Here is a 17,376-nt window from a genome sequence, read left to right as displayed (position 1 = left end):
ATTTCATACACACATTTATTTACTAGTTTAACCATAACCAGACAATGTCTCCTCAAAGCAAGCACTTCTTTTCTAAACAAGAAATACAAGTAGCAAACCCTATGATTCTACTAGAACAAATTTCCTGAGTTAAGGTTTACCTGGTCTTGCACTGGCATCAGGGCTGTTCCCAGTGAAGACCTGAAAGTGAAGATGAGACCAAGCACATGGGAAATCTGAGCCTCTTTGCCCTAAATCACCATTAATTCAACCATTTCTAGAAAGGCTTCCACAAATTCCAACAGTTTCCACAGGAAACTATTCCTAGCTTTTGAAGACCACCAACTAGAAGTGTCTTTTGAGGCAAATGCTATTTCCACTTCACAAATTAGTAAGGCTGCTTTCCTTGCTCTTTTCTTAAAGCCAAAAGTAAACCAACTCCCTTGGCTGAACTCCATAGGGCTGGAAAATTAAAAAAAAACCCAACCAAACCAGTCATTACTGTGACCTAGATTTGCAATGCTAAATCTCCATATTCCAGCTGCAAAATTACATTTTCTAATATCTTGGCCAGCTCTTGCCCCAGAGCTTTTATTCAAAAGGACAATTCTGTTACATAAGAGTTTGCTGCAGTTTCAATCTAGCCTGCATATGACTTGTTGGAAAAAAAGTTATCATCTCCCCCTGAGTTCACAGAGTATTCCTGACAGCAGTGATGAATGTTCACTGGGTAGCCCCTAATATTTTAGGGAACACTACAGTCTTGTGATGCTTTAGATTGAGATCACAGAGTTGGAGACTGGTTTGGGTTGGAAAGAACCTTAAGATCATCTATCTCCAACCCCCTGCCACAGACAGGAACACCTACTAGACCAGGTTGCTCAAGATCCTGTCAAACCTGACCTTGAACACTGCCAGGGATGGAGTATTCATATTGTTCCAGAGTTTACAAAATCTTTCCTCTCTGCCCAGAGATCACATTTACAGTCACAGCTCTTGTTCTCCAACAAAGTTTCTTCCTTTTGTAAGAGAGCACCTGACCCCCTCTGCTCAGTGGAGGCAGTTTCCTCCTGCCAAGCAGCTGCCTTACATACACTAATTTGCTTCTTTGGGTCAACCCTGTACTAAGGTTTTACTTTATTATCAGTGATTTCAGCTGGTGAAAACAAGAGATGCTGGACTGCAGTCAAGCAGTTACAACTAAGGGTTGTTGTAAGGAGACACCAGGAGACCCACTGGTCGGTGGCAGAGCCAACACCCCTGGTACCAGGCAGCTCCATAGGCCCTGATGTGGTACCTGACTGGCAACTCTGGAGAGTTTCTCAGAATCACTTTCTCACAGTGAAATTTTAAGTATGGAACTGCAATGACCCTGGGAATACAGACTCCAGGCTCTTTCCCTTTGGAATATGAGAAGTTCATAATATTTCCCATCAGCCAAATTTTCACATTCACCATTACTGTGATGAACATTAGAACATACTGCAAGCACATAAGAGTAAGAAAACCCAAAATACACCACCCCACCACCAAAAAAAAAAATAAAATCAAAAAGCCAAATCTATTCACTCAACCATCTTAAAAGTACTAAAAAAGCCACAAGTTAAAAATAAAAATGCATCAACACACTACTGTAAACTGATGGACTTTTTCCTCTTTAAGCAACTACTGAAATGCATTTTGTGAACGGTATAAAGTGGAAGAGATGAGAGACCACCACCCAGGCATGCCCACGTACAGACACATGCATGCATATGACCCAGAAGCACAGAGAGAAACAGGATTAGAGATTTATTTCTGAAAAAATCAAAATACAGAAGTGAATTCACAAAAAAAAACCCAAAATATGGTTAACCAGTTCACCATATCATCTTAACAATTAATAAAAAAGTAAAGCATATGTTAACTTCAATGATGAGAAAGCCTAACAAGTCATTCACTTCTACTCCCATCACTCTCTCTATTTGATAAATAGAGGCAAACACAGAAGCAGGTAAAGTGTACAGACTGAAATCCTCACATAAAATCCTGCAAAACCCACTAAGATTTAGGATGCATCTAGTCCATTTCTGCCTTTCTTTTTAAATACATTTTCATTGCCATTCTATAAATGCATTGCACAATATTTGAGGTATTTCACTTAAACAACAATACAGATGAGCTCATCAGCCCTGCATTCAATGGTTGCAGGGAAGTTCACCTTTATCTTCTAAAAGATTACCAAGTCTAATGAGACCTTATCACAGGCTAGGACTCAAAAGGGAACAGCAGAGAAGGGATTTATGTGAGAACCTGAATGGAACACTTGACAGGGCATGGGGAGAGTTTTATTAGTTTGGTTTTACATATGGTGATAGGGAAAAAAAAAAAAAAGGCAGATACCAACCCATTTCCTGCTTTTGAGTTGCCTTTGCTGTCCGTGCTGAGCTGAGAAAGGACATAGTGAGGCGCTTTGGCGCTGTCGGCATCAAATATATCCATGTTGGACTCTTCACAATCTTGACGTTTGATCCCTGGCCTCTGCTTTGGATTTCGTTTGCGTGATTTACGTGGCACCTCAGTGTTATCATTGTAGAAACTGGTACTCATGTTACTGAAGTTGGAGGGTGAATCCTCCATCCACATACTGCAGCTCTGTTCTGACTCCAGTCCACACCCCTCATCCTGGCAGGACATCTGACTGTTGTCCAGCAAGTCCTCAGGTGGTGGCGAGATGTACAGGACTGTGTGTCTCTTCGGCATTGACTGCTGCTGCTGGACTGCATTACTGGTTAACTGCTTTTCACTTACCCCTCTGGTACTTACCTCCACAGCTGAGGAGCAGCTCTCCACTTGCATAGCCTTGCTGTTGGTGACTGAGGTAGAGTAAATGGTAGGACTGGATAAGGTGGTAAAGGAGCTGCAAGCACCGCCCATGGAGGAAGAGGAAGGAGCTGAAGAAGCATCTGCGGTGTATAATTCATAAGTAAATACAAGATACATGGTTCTGTGTGTGCTGGCTATAGCAGTCCCATTGACACAAAGTGATTTATGAACAGATTTCTTTCCCCCAACAAGTATTTGGAATTTGGTAAGTTTTAGAATGAAAATGCTTAAAGCAATACAGCCTAACCAATACAGTACTTTGGAAATGCCCAAATGAGATTTAGTATGAGCCACTGGAATCACCTTTTTTAAAGCTTAATTCATAAAAATGGCTGCAAGAAAACACAGCTTTCATTGCCTTGGCTGGACTAATTATTTGCGTAGAAGCCATTTCATCCAAAATAACGTAAGCCCCAATGCAAAATGCTTATAATCCACATTCAATGCTAATTAAACCATTTATTGTTGGACATTTTTTTATTTTTGAAAAAGACGGGACTGTGTTTAGCCACAAAATATTAAAATAAGTTTCTAACCTATGAAGCAGAGAACTACAGGTCATTTTTAATGCAGACACTCCCTGCTTCAGAGGCAAATCCTGGAATAAAAATATGAGAAAATAAATGAGAAAAGGAGCTGCTGATTATTCCATCATAAATGAGAAACAAAATATAAAATCAAGTGAGGTGGTAGGCAAAATGGAACTGGTATCAGTCACTATGACACAGCTGTTTGTGGGTGAAGTATCTGCATTGGTGACATGCTGATACAAGACAATGTGAAATTTCTGTAATTTGACTCTTTCAGTCAGTGTTTTTTCTCAAAACTTTATCAGCCGAGTCCCTTATGCAGACAGAGAAAGCTTGGAACAGACCTCTGAAAAGTTCATATGAAGCAGGTTATTTTAAAGAACATGACTGTAACTCCTCTGGAGTTCAGACAGATCAATCTTTTTTAGGAACATGAAAGGACAGCTAAATGATTAAAACAAATCCCTGAAATATTTCTGGACACCAACAGAATCGTTTCCACTGAAGAATTTTAGCGAACAAATCAGCTGAAAGCCTAGACTGAAATATTTCAGAGGAAGCAGTATGAACAATCATTAAGTCTTTATTCCTCAGTGAGCTGCAGCTGATTTAAAGAAATTTTATAGTCAGATTTAAGCTACCTGCAGGGGAAAGCTTTCTGTATTTCTGCCCTGCTGACCACACCTTGCACAATAAACCAGAACCACAGAAATAAACTAATTTTTGAAACAAACTGTACATAATATATATACATACTTATCCAATATGTTTGTTCAGCTAGTTACTGGTGTCCTAGGGGTAATATCTATTAAGAGGAACATAATATTTTCCTTCTCCTTGAGTTCTTTTAATCCAAAATATTAATCTCTCAAGTCTAAAAAGTTTAGAGATAGTTGAACTATTTTATCCAGTTTAAGCAATGTAAAAGTAACAGAATAAAGTATGTTCAGCCATCATATATATATATATATATTTAGTGCTAACAGCAAAATGTAGCAAACCTTCCTATAAATCAGCCTACTTGCGATTACCAGGGACATCAATAACTGATGAGAAAGAATTTTTAAACCAGTACTGTTTCTTACAACTTTTCTGTGCTAAATGAATTTAAAAGTAAACTTACACTACTTCAGATTGTCAAATTTAGTGGTTGTTACAGTTTATCCATAACCTGTTCTGCTTTTATTTTCATAGGAAGTCCCTTCCCCAAACCTCTCAGTGAAGCAGGAGCAGGTGAATGATACCAGTTCCATTTTTCAGTTTGTTCTTTGGCAAATATAGTGGCTGAAATTGGGAGAATTCAGTCACTTTGAACTGCATTCCAATTTAAAGGAAAATTTATTCTTTCCATATCATGCATTAATGCAATGATTTTATTTTTTTTTTTCTCCAAAGACACAGGATTGGCAAGAACTATTAAATCTAGATATTAATTTCAGTGACAATATTTAGAAGCCTATTTGCAGCCACTTTGAGTTGAGGAAGACCTTTGCTATTTGGGATGTTTGCTTTGTTAAATATAATTAGTTTCCATTCATGATTTATACACTCAGAAAGAAATAGAAATATGCAGCACGCATACAGCATATATGCTGCATGCAAGCGTTGGCAAACACATGGCACACATGTCAGTAATGCTGCAGAACTGGATTACTGTACAGCAGTATTTCCCTCATTTCAAATTAATTCTTCTTTAAATGGATGAAACTGAGTATCATGCACAGTACAACAGAGTGTATGCACGTCTCATGCTTGCCTGTGCATGAAAAGACTTTGACAAATCAATAATAACATTGAACCAGGTAGCAGGGCTCTCGAATTGGAAGACTTCCTCCAACAGATTAATATCAAAGATTTATCTTTTTGCAGCAAATATGGGGAATGTTTTAGAAAGTTCTTTTAAGAGACCTGCAAGAAAAATTTAAAAGGGACATGGTCTGCATTAGATCAGGTATGTCAAACACTGATCATACCCTGCTGATCAAATGGTTCAATGCATATCCTGCCCAGAAATGCAGCAATTGTACTTTTCCCTCACTTTCCTAGGGAAACCAAACAAATGACTGTTTCCACCATTTTATCTCCTCCGTTTTTTTTTCCCCTAGAAGTTAAAAAGCATGTATGTGCATGAATATGTGTATTTTTCTTTGTACATTTAAAAAAGATATACTAGCCATTATAAATTAGTTATACTCTCCTCCATTTACCAGATACACCCCTGTGTATCTGGTAAGATTAGATTATCAAAACAATATCCAGTTAAACAGTAATAGCAAGAAAACCTCTCTCTTTAGCCTTATATATTCTCGGATGAAAGTCATTACCATCCATAAACATACAAGTGTTTTAAAGCATGTACAGGCCAGTGTCTTCTCTTATAATTAACAGCATGTAACAAAGTATGACAAATATTACAGCCAATGAAATAAACTGGCTATATTAAACTTGTGTATTTGATTGTTCTAAAGTCTATTTTGGGGGATAAATTAGTAATTGCCTTAGTACTATTTTAAGTTATGCAAGTACTGAGAAACATAGTAAAATGTATGTTTTCTCATGGAGGTTGCAGGCCTTTAGTCAATGCATTTTCCTTTGAACTGATAAGTAAAAGGGATCAAAAAGAATTAATGAAGTTACTGTAAAGAATAAACCACTAGATGTTTCATGGGTCCCATTTTGTTTTATCAATTTACTCTAAAACCAGTGGCAACACATGCATATCTGATACCCAAAAGAGATCTCTTGGTTGAATATGCTGCATTTGGAAGGGTTAAAAAAAAATATATATTTTTTTTTATTCTGAAGTTTTCAGTAATTAAAACTTGACCGGCAGTGCTTTAAAAGGGGAGAACTTTTTACATTTCCTGGTTTTGAGGAATTAAGTTTTCCCCAACATGCAGATAACCATCCAAATATAGACAGTGGCTGTTCAGTGTGGAGTGTACCTGTTCAATGATCTCTCAAGTTAGAATGGAAACATACACATCCTTCCCCAGTTCCAGCATTTCTTTTATTTGAGGTTACTTTCTTCAGACACATATAAATGGGAATTGTTACAGGTGGCTCTTTCATTTGCAGCTTAACAGTGCTTGTAACAACAAATATAGTTTAAGTGAGTACATACACTTTGAAATATAAGACTGAATATGTTTTAATACAGCTTCAAAATAAAAATTGCTTTTCAACACTAAACAGAAGCCAAGTGCATGTTATGGCAAGTATGCAGCCACAGTATTAGAAATTAAATGTACACCAGCATCACAAGGTAGGGTTTGGGTTGTTTTCCTTTTTTTAATTGAAAAAAAAGGAGAGAGAAAACTACTTCCACATTAGTGCAAGTTTGATCACTGTTGAAACTAAACCTCCAGAATCCATTCATTGCCATCACAGTAACGTGTAAGGTAGTTGAAATAAGTAATTCAGAATTTGTTGCCCATCCTACAAGCTATTTTTTTCCTCTAGGAGAGGCAGAATGGCATCAAACAGTTCAGTGTAAGGAAGCCCCGGTTCTGGTTTGGACTTAATAATTTGCATCAATAATAAGCAATTCTGTAATGTGTAAATGAAAGAGGGGAAATAACAAAGTGCTTAGTGCTGGAGTTCAGAATGCAAATAAAGACAACCAATTACTCTGTACAACTCCAACGAAGACTACATTTCAAAGAAATTCCAGTTGTTCATGTTATAGAATCATAGAATAGTTACCAGTCATTGTACACTTGCCTCCCAGAAAATCTAAAAAGGTGCCTATTGCTCCCAGTCATTCACTTCACTTTCAGGCAGTGAACAAAATTAAATTCACAACCAAGAGACTGAGTGATTCAGGTTCCTCTGAAAACAAAAAGCAGCCAAAAAAGCAGACAGTGAAAGAATGGATGCAAAACATGTGGCACAAATGCATGCTGCTAAAAGTCACAGGCTAATATAATGTCAGAGACTAAGGGAACACATAGGAAAGAGCATCCCCATGAGCAAATCAGTGTATCTTTCTTTTCAGTAACATAAAGCATTGTACAAAGAAAATGTATTACCTCCTGAGTTAGCAACTAAGGCAATTATATATATTTCTATATACTATTATCGTGTGAAGTCAAACAAGGCATTTAGCTTAAAAAAAAAAAAAAAAGAAAGGTCTGAAAGGCAGGAAAAAAAATTAAAAAAAAAATCACTACTTGGCATTGAAGGAGTTTTATCTTCAGATAACGCTTACATGGAGCCAATCCTGAAATCCTTGTTTGCTCTTTCCAAAGAGATCCTTAAATACAACAAGGATTACCAAGTCCTCCAAAAGAAACAAATAGTGTCCTGATGACTTTTTTTTTCTTAATTGCAGCTGGAGTGCAAAGCAAGTAATTTCCCAGACTAGAAAGCTTAAGATTGTGAACACAAATAAAGTGGAGATATTTTGGGGGTTACAAGTTTTTCAGCCACCTGTGCATGAACAGCCAGGACTAGCAAAAAGCCATTCAAGAACTCACCTCTTCCTCATAGCCTAGCCTGCATCCCGCATAACCCCTATGCTGTGTTCAGAAAATAAGCATCAAGATTGAAAAGTCACCACACACTGTGAAGTTTAGGTGGTATATAAGCTTAATATATGAAGTATAGCCATTTATTAAATTTGTTAATTTATCCAACATGTCATGTTCTAGATAATACTTTTGTATGTTAATGGGCATATTTGAACCACTAGACACAGCAGAACAATTTCAGAACAAAACCAGAGGGTACAATTTGCAAAATTTCCACCATCAGCCCTTGTGTTGCCAAAGGTTTGAAAGGTAAACACCAGAACTTACAAAGTGGCTGCAAACCTGCTTTTAACACTTCACATGCCAAACTTCGGTTTCTACTTTTCTTCTTCTCATATTACTGATGTAATATCAAAAACTTTTCCAAAAAGTTTAGTCTCAAATCAATATCAATCCACTCTTTAGAAAGAAATAAATAAAGATAAAAAGAAAAAAGAAAAAAGAAAGAAAGAAAGAAAGAAAGAAAGAAAGAAAGAAAGAAAGAAAGAAAGAAAGAAAGAAAGAAAGAAAGAAAGAAAGGAGACTTATGAAGAAGTCTGAAAACAAGACCGACCTATACCCTGGGTGAGATTGGATGGGTTAAGTGTCTCTGGCACTATTTTTCTTCACTATTGACAGACACTGTCACAACCCACCACTCGATGCCTGTCTCTGAATGGCGAAGCTAGAATGCAAGTTAAGTGTATTAATAGAGAAAAAAGACTAGCATCCCAGCAAATAAAATAAAGCAATCCAATTCACCAGTTATTAAAAACACTCAGATTTAAGATAGGTAGGTTAATTTAATTTACGTTAAACCCAACAGTGTAAATTCCCCTTACATTCACATGCTGAATGTAGCAGTGTATTATACTTTGGGTAAAGACATCAAACAACCTGGTCTTGTTATAAATTACATCCATTATTAAATTAATGCTCCAGTTTAAGTATTTAATTAGCTTTTGTTAGTGCCGATCACACACCAATTCCATGTATCTTTAGATCTTTCTTCCCCACTCGGAGCAATAACTGGCTGCATCCAAGCAAGTCAGAACTCTAGGACCCACAGCTGCTCTCTTCAAGCTCTACCTGTCATCTCCTCAGCCTCTGCCACCCTAAAAGAGGGACTGTACAACTGTGTCAGGATTGATGGATCTGACAAAGAACACTTCAGCTGAAGAAACACTCTTGTTCTTTAGAGATATGGTTGCATTTTTCATAAGAAATAAGAACTCCTCTTGGCCTTCACAAAGTTGTTGATGCAAGGAGGTGCCCCAACAACAGTACAGTAAGGCTGTTCTCTTTTTGCCCTTCACTGGCTTTGTTTTTCATTATTCATTAAGGAATGGGAAATTCTCTTGTTGCAAAGCAATTCTCAAGCCTTTTCGATGCAAGAATAAGAGCCACTTAATGCAAGAATTTGCCATTAAAAATTATCTCAATGATAGAACAACTTGTGTTTGAACAGTCCTGGAAAGTTGGATTTCCTGACTACATAAGATTCAGGAAGTTTGAAAATAAGCTTCATCTAGGAAAAAGAGATAATCTAGACTAAATCTATATAGCCTTTTACAGGCAATTAAAGGAAGGTCTGCTCCATGCAGAGGAGCAGGTATGCACTCAAGGCACATTGTCCTGGGTTCAACTGTAACAGTAATTTTTCTCCTTCTTAGTAGCTGGTGCAGTGCTGTGTTTTCAACTTTAGTCTGAAAACAATGCTGATAATACACCAATATTTTAGTTGTTGTTAAGTAGTGCTTACCCTGATCAAGGACTTTTCAGTCTCATGCTCTGCCAGTGAGGAGGGAACATGGGAAGCCAGGAGGAAGCAGAGACAGGACACCTGACCCAAACTAGCCAAAGGGGTATTCCATACCACAGCACATCATGCCCAGCATATAAACTGGGGGGATTTACCCGGAAGGCCCAGATCACTGCTCAGGTCAGGCTGGGTATTGGTCGGCAGGTGGTGAGCAATTGTATTGGGCATCACTTGTGGTTTTGTTTTTTTTTTCCTTCCCTTTTTAGTTTTATATTCCCTCCCCTTGTTATTTCCCTTATTATTGTTATTACTAGTGGTAGTAGCAGCAGTAAATTTGTATTATACTTTAGTTATTGGACTGTTCTTATCTCAACCTGTGGGATTTACATTCTTTTGATTCTCCTCCCCATCCCTCCTAGAGTGGGGGAGGGAAGAAGCAGGGGGAGTGAGCAAGCAGCTGCATGGTTCTGAGTTACTGGCTGGGCTTAAACCATGACACATAAAATTATTAAACTTGTTCATATCTGTGTTAGTACTAGCAAGACAGAGCAGCCAGGGCACTGTACCAACATACAGCACCAGGAAGATGCATTTTTAAAGAGCATCTGGTTTGACACACAACTGAAGCAAGCGAGCTGCAGACAGAAATCCCTGAAAGACATACTCCTAGGAAATTACAGGAAGGTATTTCCAACTGGGAGGGTGGTGGGAAGAGGAAGACTACAAAGAAATGGAAATTTTTACAGGCCCTAGAAACCAACTACAAAGAATAATTTTTTTTTCTGATAATTTGTTTACAATATGTACTTATAAACCCAAGATAATAGAATTAGTAGTAGCACTGGCATCCCCTTTGAAATCTCTGGGAATTATTTCTGTATCAACAGGAAAAACTGACTAATTACAACAGGAAGGATGATAAATTGACAAAATATTTTCAATAAAAATTAAAAAGCCTGACTAGCTACTCAGAAAAACAAACCACCCCACATCTTCTATATGAGGCTTTATTAGAAACTTAAGCTTGAGAATGATGCCTTGTATCTTGGCAGTGGAAAACATGACCCATACCCCTCAGCACCCAGCCTCCACCCCACAGAGGATGCAAGTATTTTTATCCATTTCTCTACAGTAGCAATTGAGAAGCAAAGCCTTATTTTCATAAGTTAAATGACCAAAAATTACTATAGCAAGTATTTCAATAACAACTCTGATGATTAAAAAACCCAATTCCACCTGTTTGGGAAAAGTAGTTCATCCCTTTAATTAAAAAGGAGCACAAAATTGACATGACCACAGAAAGTACAGCTACATTGTTTACCAAATATTTTCCCAGGATACAATCATAGATGCTTGAGAGCCAGAAAATATCAATACATCACAGGTTAATTGTATCCAAATATGAAGAATGCAAAAAGAGATCAGTAAAGATATTCCAGTAGCATAAAATCCATTCCCCTTTTGCTGCAGCTCTGGAGATTTCGATTTGAGATAAGAACTGGAAACTGTCAGAATGGAAAAAAAGCAGGAAATACTGTCCTGTGGAGCAATGCAAAAAATATGGAAATATATATATATTTGCCTCTGCGGAAAATGGAGAGCAACTTAAAAGATCAACAGCAAGCTGAAGCAGCTCATCCTGAGATCTGCTACAGAAAGAATGAACAGATGGTAAGCAGAGAAGCAAGTTTCTGTAACAGTTTCCTTCACTGGAGTTTCAATAGGTTTACGGATTCCTGGTACTGGAGATAGAAAGCAAAAATGCAAGACTTGTTTAAAGTACATGGTCAAAAATATTCCTGAATCATCCCCAAAAGACAAGAATGATGTGTTGACCTACCAACAAAATAGATGCCTTTGAGAAAGGGCTTAAATCAGTGTGAATTTTGAGCATTTGAAGCACTTATTCAATGTGTCTTGATCAACAAGAAAAAATTGCTCAACCTTTAAGAACCAACTGGAAAGAATCAAGCATCCCTCCTTGCAACTGGAGCTTAAAAATATTGTGTACAAGGCAATATTAAAGCTTCAGGCACATTGGTTTCATGTAAGAAAACTCCAGGCACAGCTTACAATAACATTTCTCAACCTGACACCCTCATGCATTTCAAGAGTCCAGAAGATTCATATTTAATGTGTTTATGGTACCACACCAGGCAAAATCCTCCTTTTCCTTTCCCCTGAATAGACACTTGTGATTCCAATAGCAAGCACAGAGAACAGTTTCTAGCAGTATTCTAGATCCTTTCCCTCCCTTCTGCTTCCCAAAAAAATAACAGAATTAGAAGCTTGAGATAGCAGCTCAGGTTGTGAACATCGCACCTCAAAATCCTAGAGTTCTGTTAAGTGATACTTGCCTGTTTGATATTCACAGAGTGGGTAATACCTTTTGTCTGGATGAATGAGATGTACATTTATTAACGAATTAATTAAAATCCAATCGGCAATATCCCATTTTAATACCCATAAAACTGGTCTGTAAATCACAAAACAAATTCTCAAATGGAAGAACTAGAAGTCTGCCCCTGCAAGGTCATCACTGCTAAAAACAGCCGATCCTGCTCCTCCAAGAAAAAACAACACAGAAGTTAACTGCAGCAATATTTTCTTTTCACCTACAGGTGATTTATGCGGAAAAAAAACCCAACAGCAAACTGACAGAAAAACCTCAAGGAAGTTGAGAAACTGAACATGAGCCGGCAGCCCAAAAAGCCAAAAGTACCCTGGGCTGCATCAAAAGGAGAGTGACCAGCAGGTCAAAGGAGGTGATCCTGCCCTCTGCTCTTGTGACACCTCACTTGGAGCACTGTGCACATTTCTGGTGTCCTCAACATAAAAAGGACATGGAACTGTTGGAAAAAGTCCAGAGGAGGGCCACAAGGATGATCAGGGGACTGGAGCACCTCCCATATGAAGACAGGCTGAGAAAGTTGGGGCTGTTCAGCCTGGAGAAGAGAAGGCTGCATGGAGACCTCATAGCAGCCTTCCAGTATCTGAAGGGGGGCTACAAGGATGCTGGGGAGGGACTCTTCATTAGGGACTGTAGTGACAGGACAAAGGGTAACGGGTTCAAACAAACAGGGGAAGTTTAGATTAGATATAATGAAGAAGTTCTTTACTGTGAGGGTGGTGAGGCACTGGAACAGGTTGTCCAAGGAAGTTGTGAATGCTTCATCCCTGGCAGAGATCAAGGCCAGGTTGGACAGAGCCTTGGGTGAGATGGTTTAGTGTGAGGTGTCCCTGCCCATGGCAGGGAGGGTTGAACTAGATGATCTTAAGGTCCTTTCCAACCCCAACTATTCTATGATTCTATGAAATTGAGTTTCAGCCAGATACTACCTTATTCTGTGTTTTGGGAAAGAACAAACTGTGTTAACTATTACAGTAGTAAAAAAGCTCTCACCACTTTGGCTCATTCCCTGTAATATAATCCTCTCATTATTGAGAGTAATCATATCTGCAATTAACTTCTACCTACAGCGCTGCTAGCAGCATTTCAAATCAGCCCTTCCTTCAAAAACCAAGAGTAAATGAAATCACCTGCAACACTAAGGAGACTGAACTGTCATTTCCCAAATAAAGTGATGGTTTAAAGCAAGTAAAAGCTGACACAAAAATTTAAAATAAAAAAAAAAAAAAAGAGAGACACACACACAAAACACAGATTTCAAATACAGGCACACAAAGTTGCAAAAGTCATCTCTCCTCCTCACCCTCTCATCTGTACAGTGTCAGATCCTCAAAAATATGCCTATAGTCTGCTACAGACTTGATATATGCAAATGATTAGTCAATCTTGGTCTTTTAAATTTTAAATGTAAAATCTGAATCTGTTTTCCCGTACAAGCATATAGACATGTGCAAAGCCCAGGCTGATTTTCCTCTTATTTTCCTGTTAAGAAATCAGAGCCCAGCCCAGCCAGACTTCTCATTATTACATGAGGCAGGGTGCCAGGGCTTGAAAATGTGGCAGCAACTATTAAAAGACACTGTAACAATCCTGAAACAATTAAAGAAAACAGTAAAATGCAATATGCCCTTTTATCTAGAAATATGGTGCAGCTACAGCAAGAATGTAGCCAAAACACTTGTGTTCTATTCTCTTGAGAAAACAGAGAGATTTAGGTGAGGAACACACAGGTAATCTCAATGAGAAACAAAACACTCCTGGGATTCTGGAAGTCAAGTGAGAACACTGGAGAAGGCTCCTGCTCCAAGGCAGCTGTGCGCTGAAAGTACCAGCATCAGTTCAGAAGTGCTGAGTTCAAAATGGCTTATAGGAGGAATCCAAATTGGCCACTAACACAGCAGGAATTTGTGGGAGGGGAGACTATGACTATAAAACAGTCCACTGAGGTCCACCTCTCCTTGTACCCCAACCTACGACTTTTGTAAACACTGATGTTCCTTCCTCTGTTCCTAGGAGTTTGTCCCCAGCTTTAAAGAGAAAGAAAGTCTGGCCTCAGACTTACCAGAAGGACCTGTCCACCCTTGAGTTATATCTTACATATTATCTATCTCTCTATATATCTTACCTCCCAGCACCAGAGGGAGGAGCAGGGACTGTTCTTTTCAGCTTTCTGCTCTGTCCCTATAGTTTTGAAGCACAGTGTACAGACCTGTTTTGGTAAACATTTATCCAAGATGCATGTGTTTTCTTTCAAGGATGCAGTGGAGGAATGGGGGGGGGGGGGGGGGGGGGGAACCCACACCAAAAAAAAACCACAAAAAACCCACACACAAAACCAAAGACACACACACACACACACACATGTTACACTGAAATTATCTCATAGCATTCACCAGCTGAGTCTACCTCAACACCTATGGAGTTCAGCACCCACTTCCTGATAACAGCCCCAGCTACTTTGGGCTGGGGCTTTGCCTCTCCTTACATGTCCATAGCACAACTCACTACTGAATGACTCTGGTTGCCAGTTACGTGTTTACAGAAGACCAGGATTTCAACTGGTTTTGGCCTCACTGTAATGGGCAGTGACATAAGCAATGAAAACAAAACTAGTCTTGCTCTGTTTGGGTGATTTTGTCTGGCTGGTTAGTTTTCTTTAAACACAATTTTTAACAACTGTAGTTGCTTTTGCTTAATACTTCCGATTTATACAGCAGCCAGGAACTTAACCATCTCGTCACAACACCTATGGAAGGTCACCAAAGTCACAGGTCAGTAAACAATTCAAACTGCACAAGCTGACAGCCACTGAGAGAAGATACCTCCACCTTTTATGCCTGCTCCTCTTCCCTGTATCACTCTTCTCCCTGTACCATTAAAAGCAGTTGTGCAGACCTGCAGTGAACCCACCCATGACAAGTCTAACCTGGAGCAGGTCCTTGATGCAGCACACACATGAAAAGCTCTTCTTTGGGCAGTGGTATCACCTTAAAAGTCTTTGTGAAACTACATGACTGACACTGAAATGCATTCTTAATTGAACGAGGACGTCTCCTTTCTGTGTTAACAAAATATCTCAACACTGTTTAAGTTTTGCATTCAAGAAAATCGTGCTGCAGTTTAACCCAAACACAGCAAATGCATTCTTAGGTTTTTCAAAAGGAACTGTTAAAACTGTTTTTTAAAAGGCTGTTAGCAGACACTAAATACCTGGAGGTAACAGACATTTAGTTCCATTCGAGTTTTCAAGTCTTTTCTGTTAGATTCAGAATCAATTACAGTTCATGTCTATCTGTGGATTTAGAGTGTATCAGGGTTTGTGGGATTGTTTTTTGTTATTCGCTTATTTTTACAATACATGTTTCTACAGGATTTGGTTGCCGCTGTGTCTTTGAACCAAACCGATCATTAAGTATCTTGATTTTAGAGATACATGCCCAAATTATTTTTCTATTGCTTATTAAAAATAACAAATCCTTTCAATATAATAAATAAACCCATCAAATTCTTTCAATGACAGAAGTTCCACTGTGCACAGTTAAATCCACAGGTTCTCTCAGAAGAGGTCTGGCAAAACATGAATGGTGAGCAGTGCTGTAAAGTTTCTCTGACAAGTCTACAATCTCTTCAGTTTCTGATCAGGATTCCTGTACCATGCAAACCTGGGAAACATTCTCACACAAACATTTAATGCATATGAACTCATAGAAAAAAAAAGCTTAAATACATACATTTTTCTCAAGAAATAATTTAAGGCCAATTAGGAAAGCAGAACATGACCTTGTAAGAAATATGGGGATCCAATTACGCAAAAAAATCCTTATCCAATGAAGATGCATCTACCATGAGCATAATGATTTTTTCCTCATTGCACAGATGTTTACAAGTTACAGATATATACAAGTTACTGACAAGGACTCCAGATGCAAACCAGCACTAAGGCTAACTTCACAGAAGAGAGCTTTGTCCTTAAATCCTCATTTTTTATGTTTAGTAAAAAACAATGACAGCATCTTTAGACTAAAGTCTAAAACATGACTGGGAGTAAGATAAAGAGGAAGATACAAAGATCATGCTCCATTTTTATATGCTGTCAATTAGAAAAAATAACTAATATAAACTTAGCAGTTTAGAGAAGTGCCATCCTGACATATATTCTATTCTCATGTATTTGAGAATTTTGTAATATGTGAATGGAGTTTAAATACTAAGCTTCCTCAGGCCTCTTAAAGGAAAACATGACCTTTCTTCCTCCTTACAGTCTAGCAAAAGCTTCATGGCCCAAAATATAATCTTCCATTCCATTTTTTTATCCTAGCTAGGATTTGCTGGTTTACAGCCAGTAGGCATTCTCCCTTAGTTCCAAGCAGGTATTTATTACCTCTTAAGACAGAGAGCATTCTAGGAGTTTGTTATGCCTGTGCTGCATAATAACAAAACAGCAAAACAAGTAACTTATTTCTTATGAAGATATGCATACACACATTAAATACAGCAACCGTTAACATACAATACCTGATAATTTAGATCACCCAGTTTAATTTATATTAGCTTAATTCTCCTAGAATGAACTCTGTTACTTCTCCGCAAGCTCTTTTTTACAATCTAAACTTTGCCAACACTGTTCATGTTGGCCAGAACACTGCCAGCCTTAACAAAGCAAACGAAAAAGCTTACCAGCAGCAACTACAGCTGGAGGTGGCGAGCTTGCCTCACCACCACTTGTTTGGCTCATGGATGCTATAGATGTTTCTGTGGAAGGTGGTAACTGCAGCTCCTTTGGGAGAAGGTCATAGACAGATTCTGTTAAACAAAAAAGGATTTAATCAAGAATTTACTCATGATCTGCAAGAAAAAAGAAATAACATTTTTGCCTGAGATACAAACGATAAACCAGCCTTTCCATAACCTTTTGAAAAGGTCACATTAAGCACTTGGAATTCTTTACATCACGAAATAAACCTATTTCAAAAAACAAACCAACCACAAAAACGGTAAGATACACATTCTCAAAACTGAAACAAAAGGACACAAACATCTTAAAAAAAAAAATAATTCAGGAAATTCCACAGAAAAAATCCTCATTTAGAATGAAGGGGTTGACAGCTCTCCTGGGTTTAGCAGTAGCAGTCAATTTTTCACCTTTTTCGTAGCTGGTGCAGCGCTGTATTTTGACTTTCACCCTGGGAACAGAGCTGAACGACAGTTCTTTTTGGCGCCCAATGTGGGGCACGAGGCGTTGAGATAACGACAGATCTGACCGGAGTGTGTCTAATCATATTTGTGATAAGCATTCATTGTTTTAGATTAATAGTCACC

At 38.3% G+C, this 17,376-nt stretch overlaps 1 protein-coding gene across 10 annotated transcripts in view; it reads right to left on the bottom strand.

Moving 5' to 3' along the window:
* LOC133283324 (nuclear factor of activated T-cells 5-like) overlaps nucleotides 1-16,883 on the bottom strand; it is a 76,524-nt gene extending 59,641 nt beyond the window's left edge. For 8 of the 10 annotated variants that reach the window (XR_009747780.1, XR_009747779.1, XR_009747781.1 and 5 more), the window contains exons 1-2: nucleotides 16,735-16,880; nucleotides 2,366-2,924 (exon numbers count right to left, since the gene is read on the bottom strand). Coding sequence is in view for 5 of the 10 variants with exons in the window: in XM_061480008.1 (XP_061335992.1) it covers nucleotides 2,366-2,924; nucleotides 16,735-16,792 (617 nt within the window). In the remaining 5 variants the exon portion in view is untranslated. Of the gene's footprint in view, nucleotides 1-2,365; nucleotides 2,925-3,380; nucleotides 3,443-7,584; nucleotides 7,657-16,734 lie in introns of all 10 variants that reach the window. The other 2 variants (XM_061480012.1, XM_061480011.1) reach the window with 2 other exon arrangements.
* Nucleotides 16,884-17,376: the final 493 nt, after the last annotated feature.

This window comes from Pezoporus flaviventris, unplaced genomic scaffold (assembly GCF_033815535.1).
Source record: "Pezoporus flaviventris isolate CSIRO_AGI_PZ_B2104156 unplaced genomic scaffold, CSIRO_AGI_Pfla_v1 ptg000164l, whole genome shotgun sequence".
Lineage (NCBI taxonomy): Eukaryota > Metazoa > Chordata > Aves > Psittaciformes > Psittacidae > Pezoporus > Pezoporus flaviventris.
Note: the sequence above shows the minus strand (reverse complement) of the source record. Positions and strands in the feature narration are given on the sequence as shown.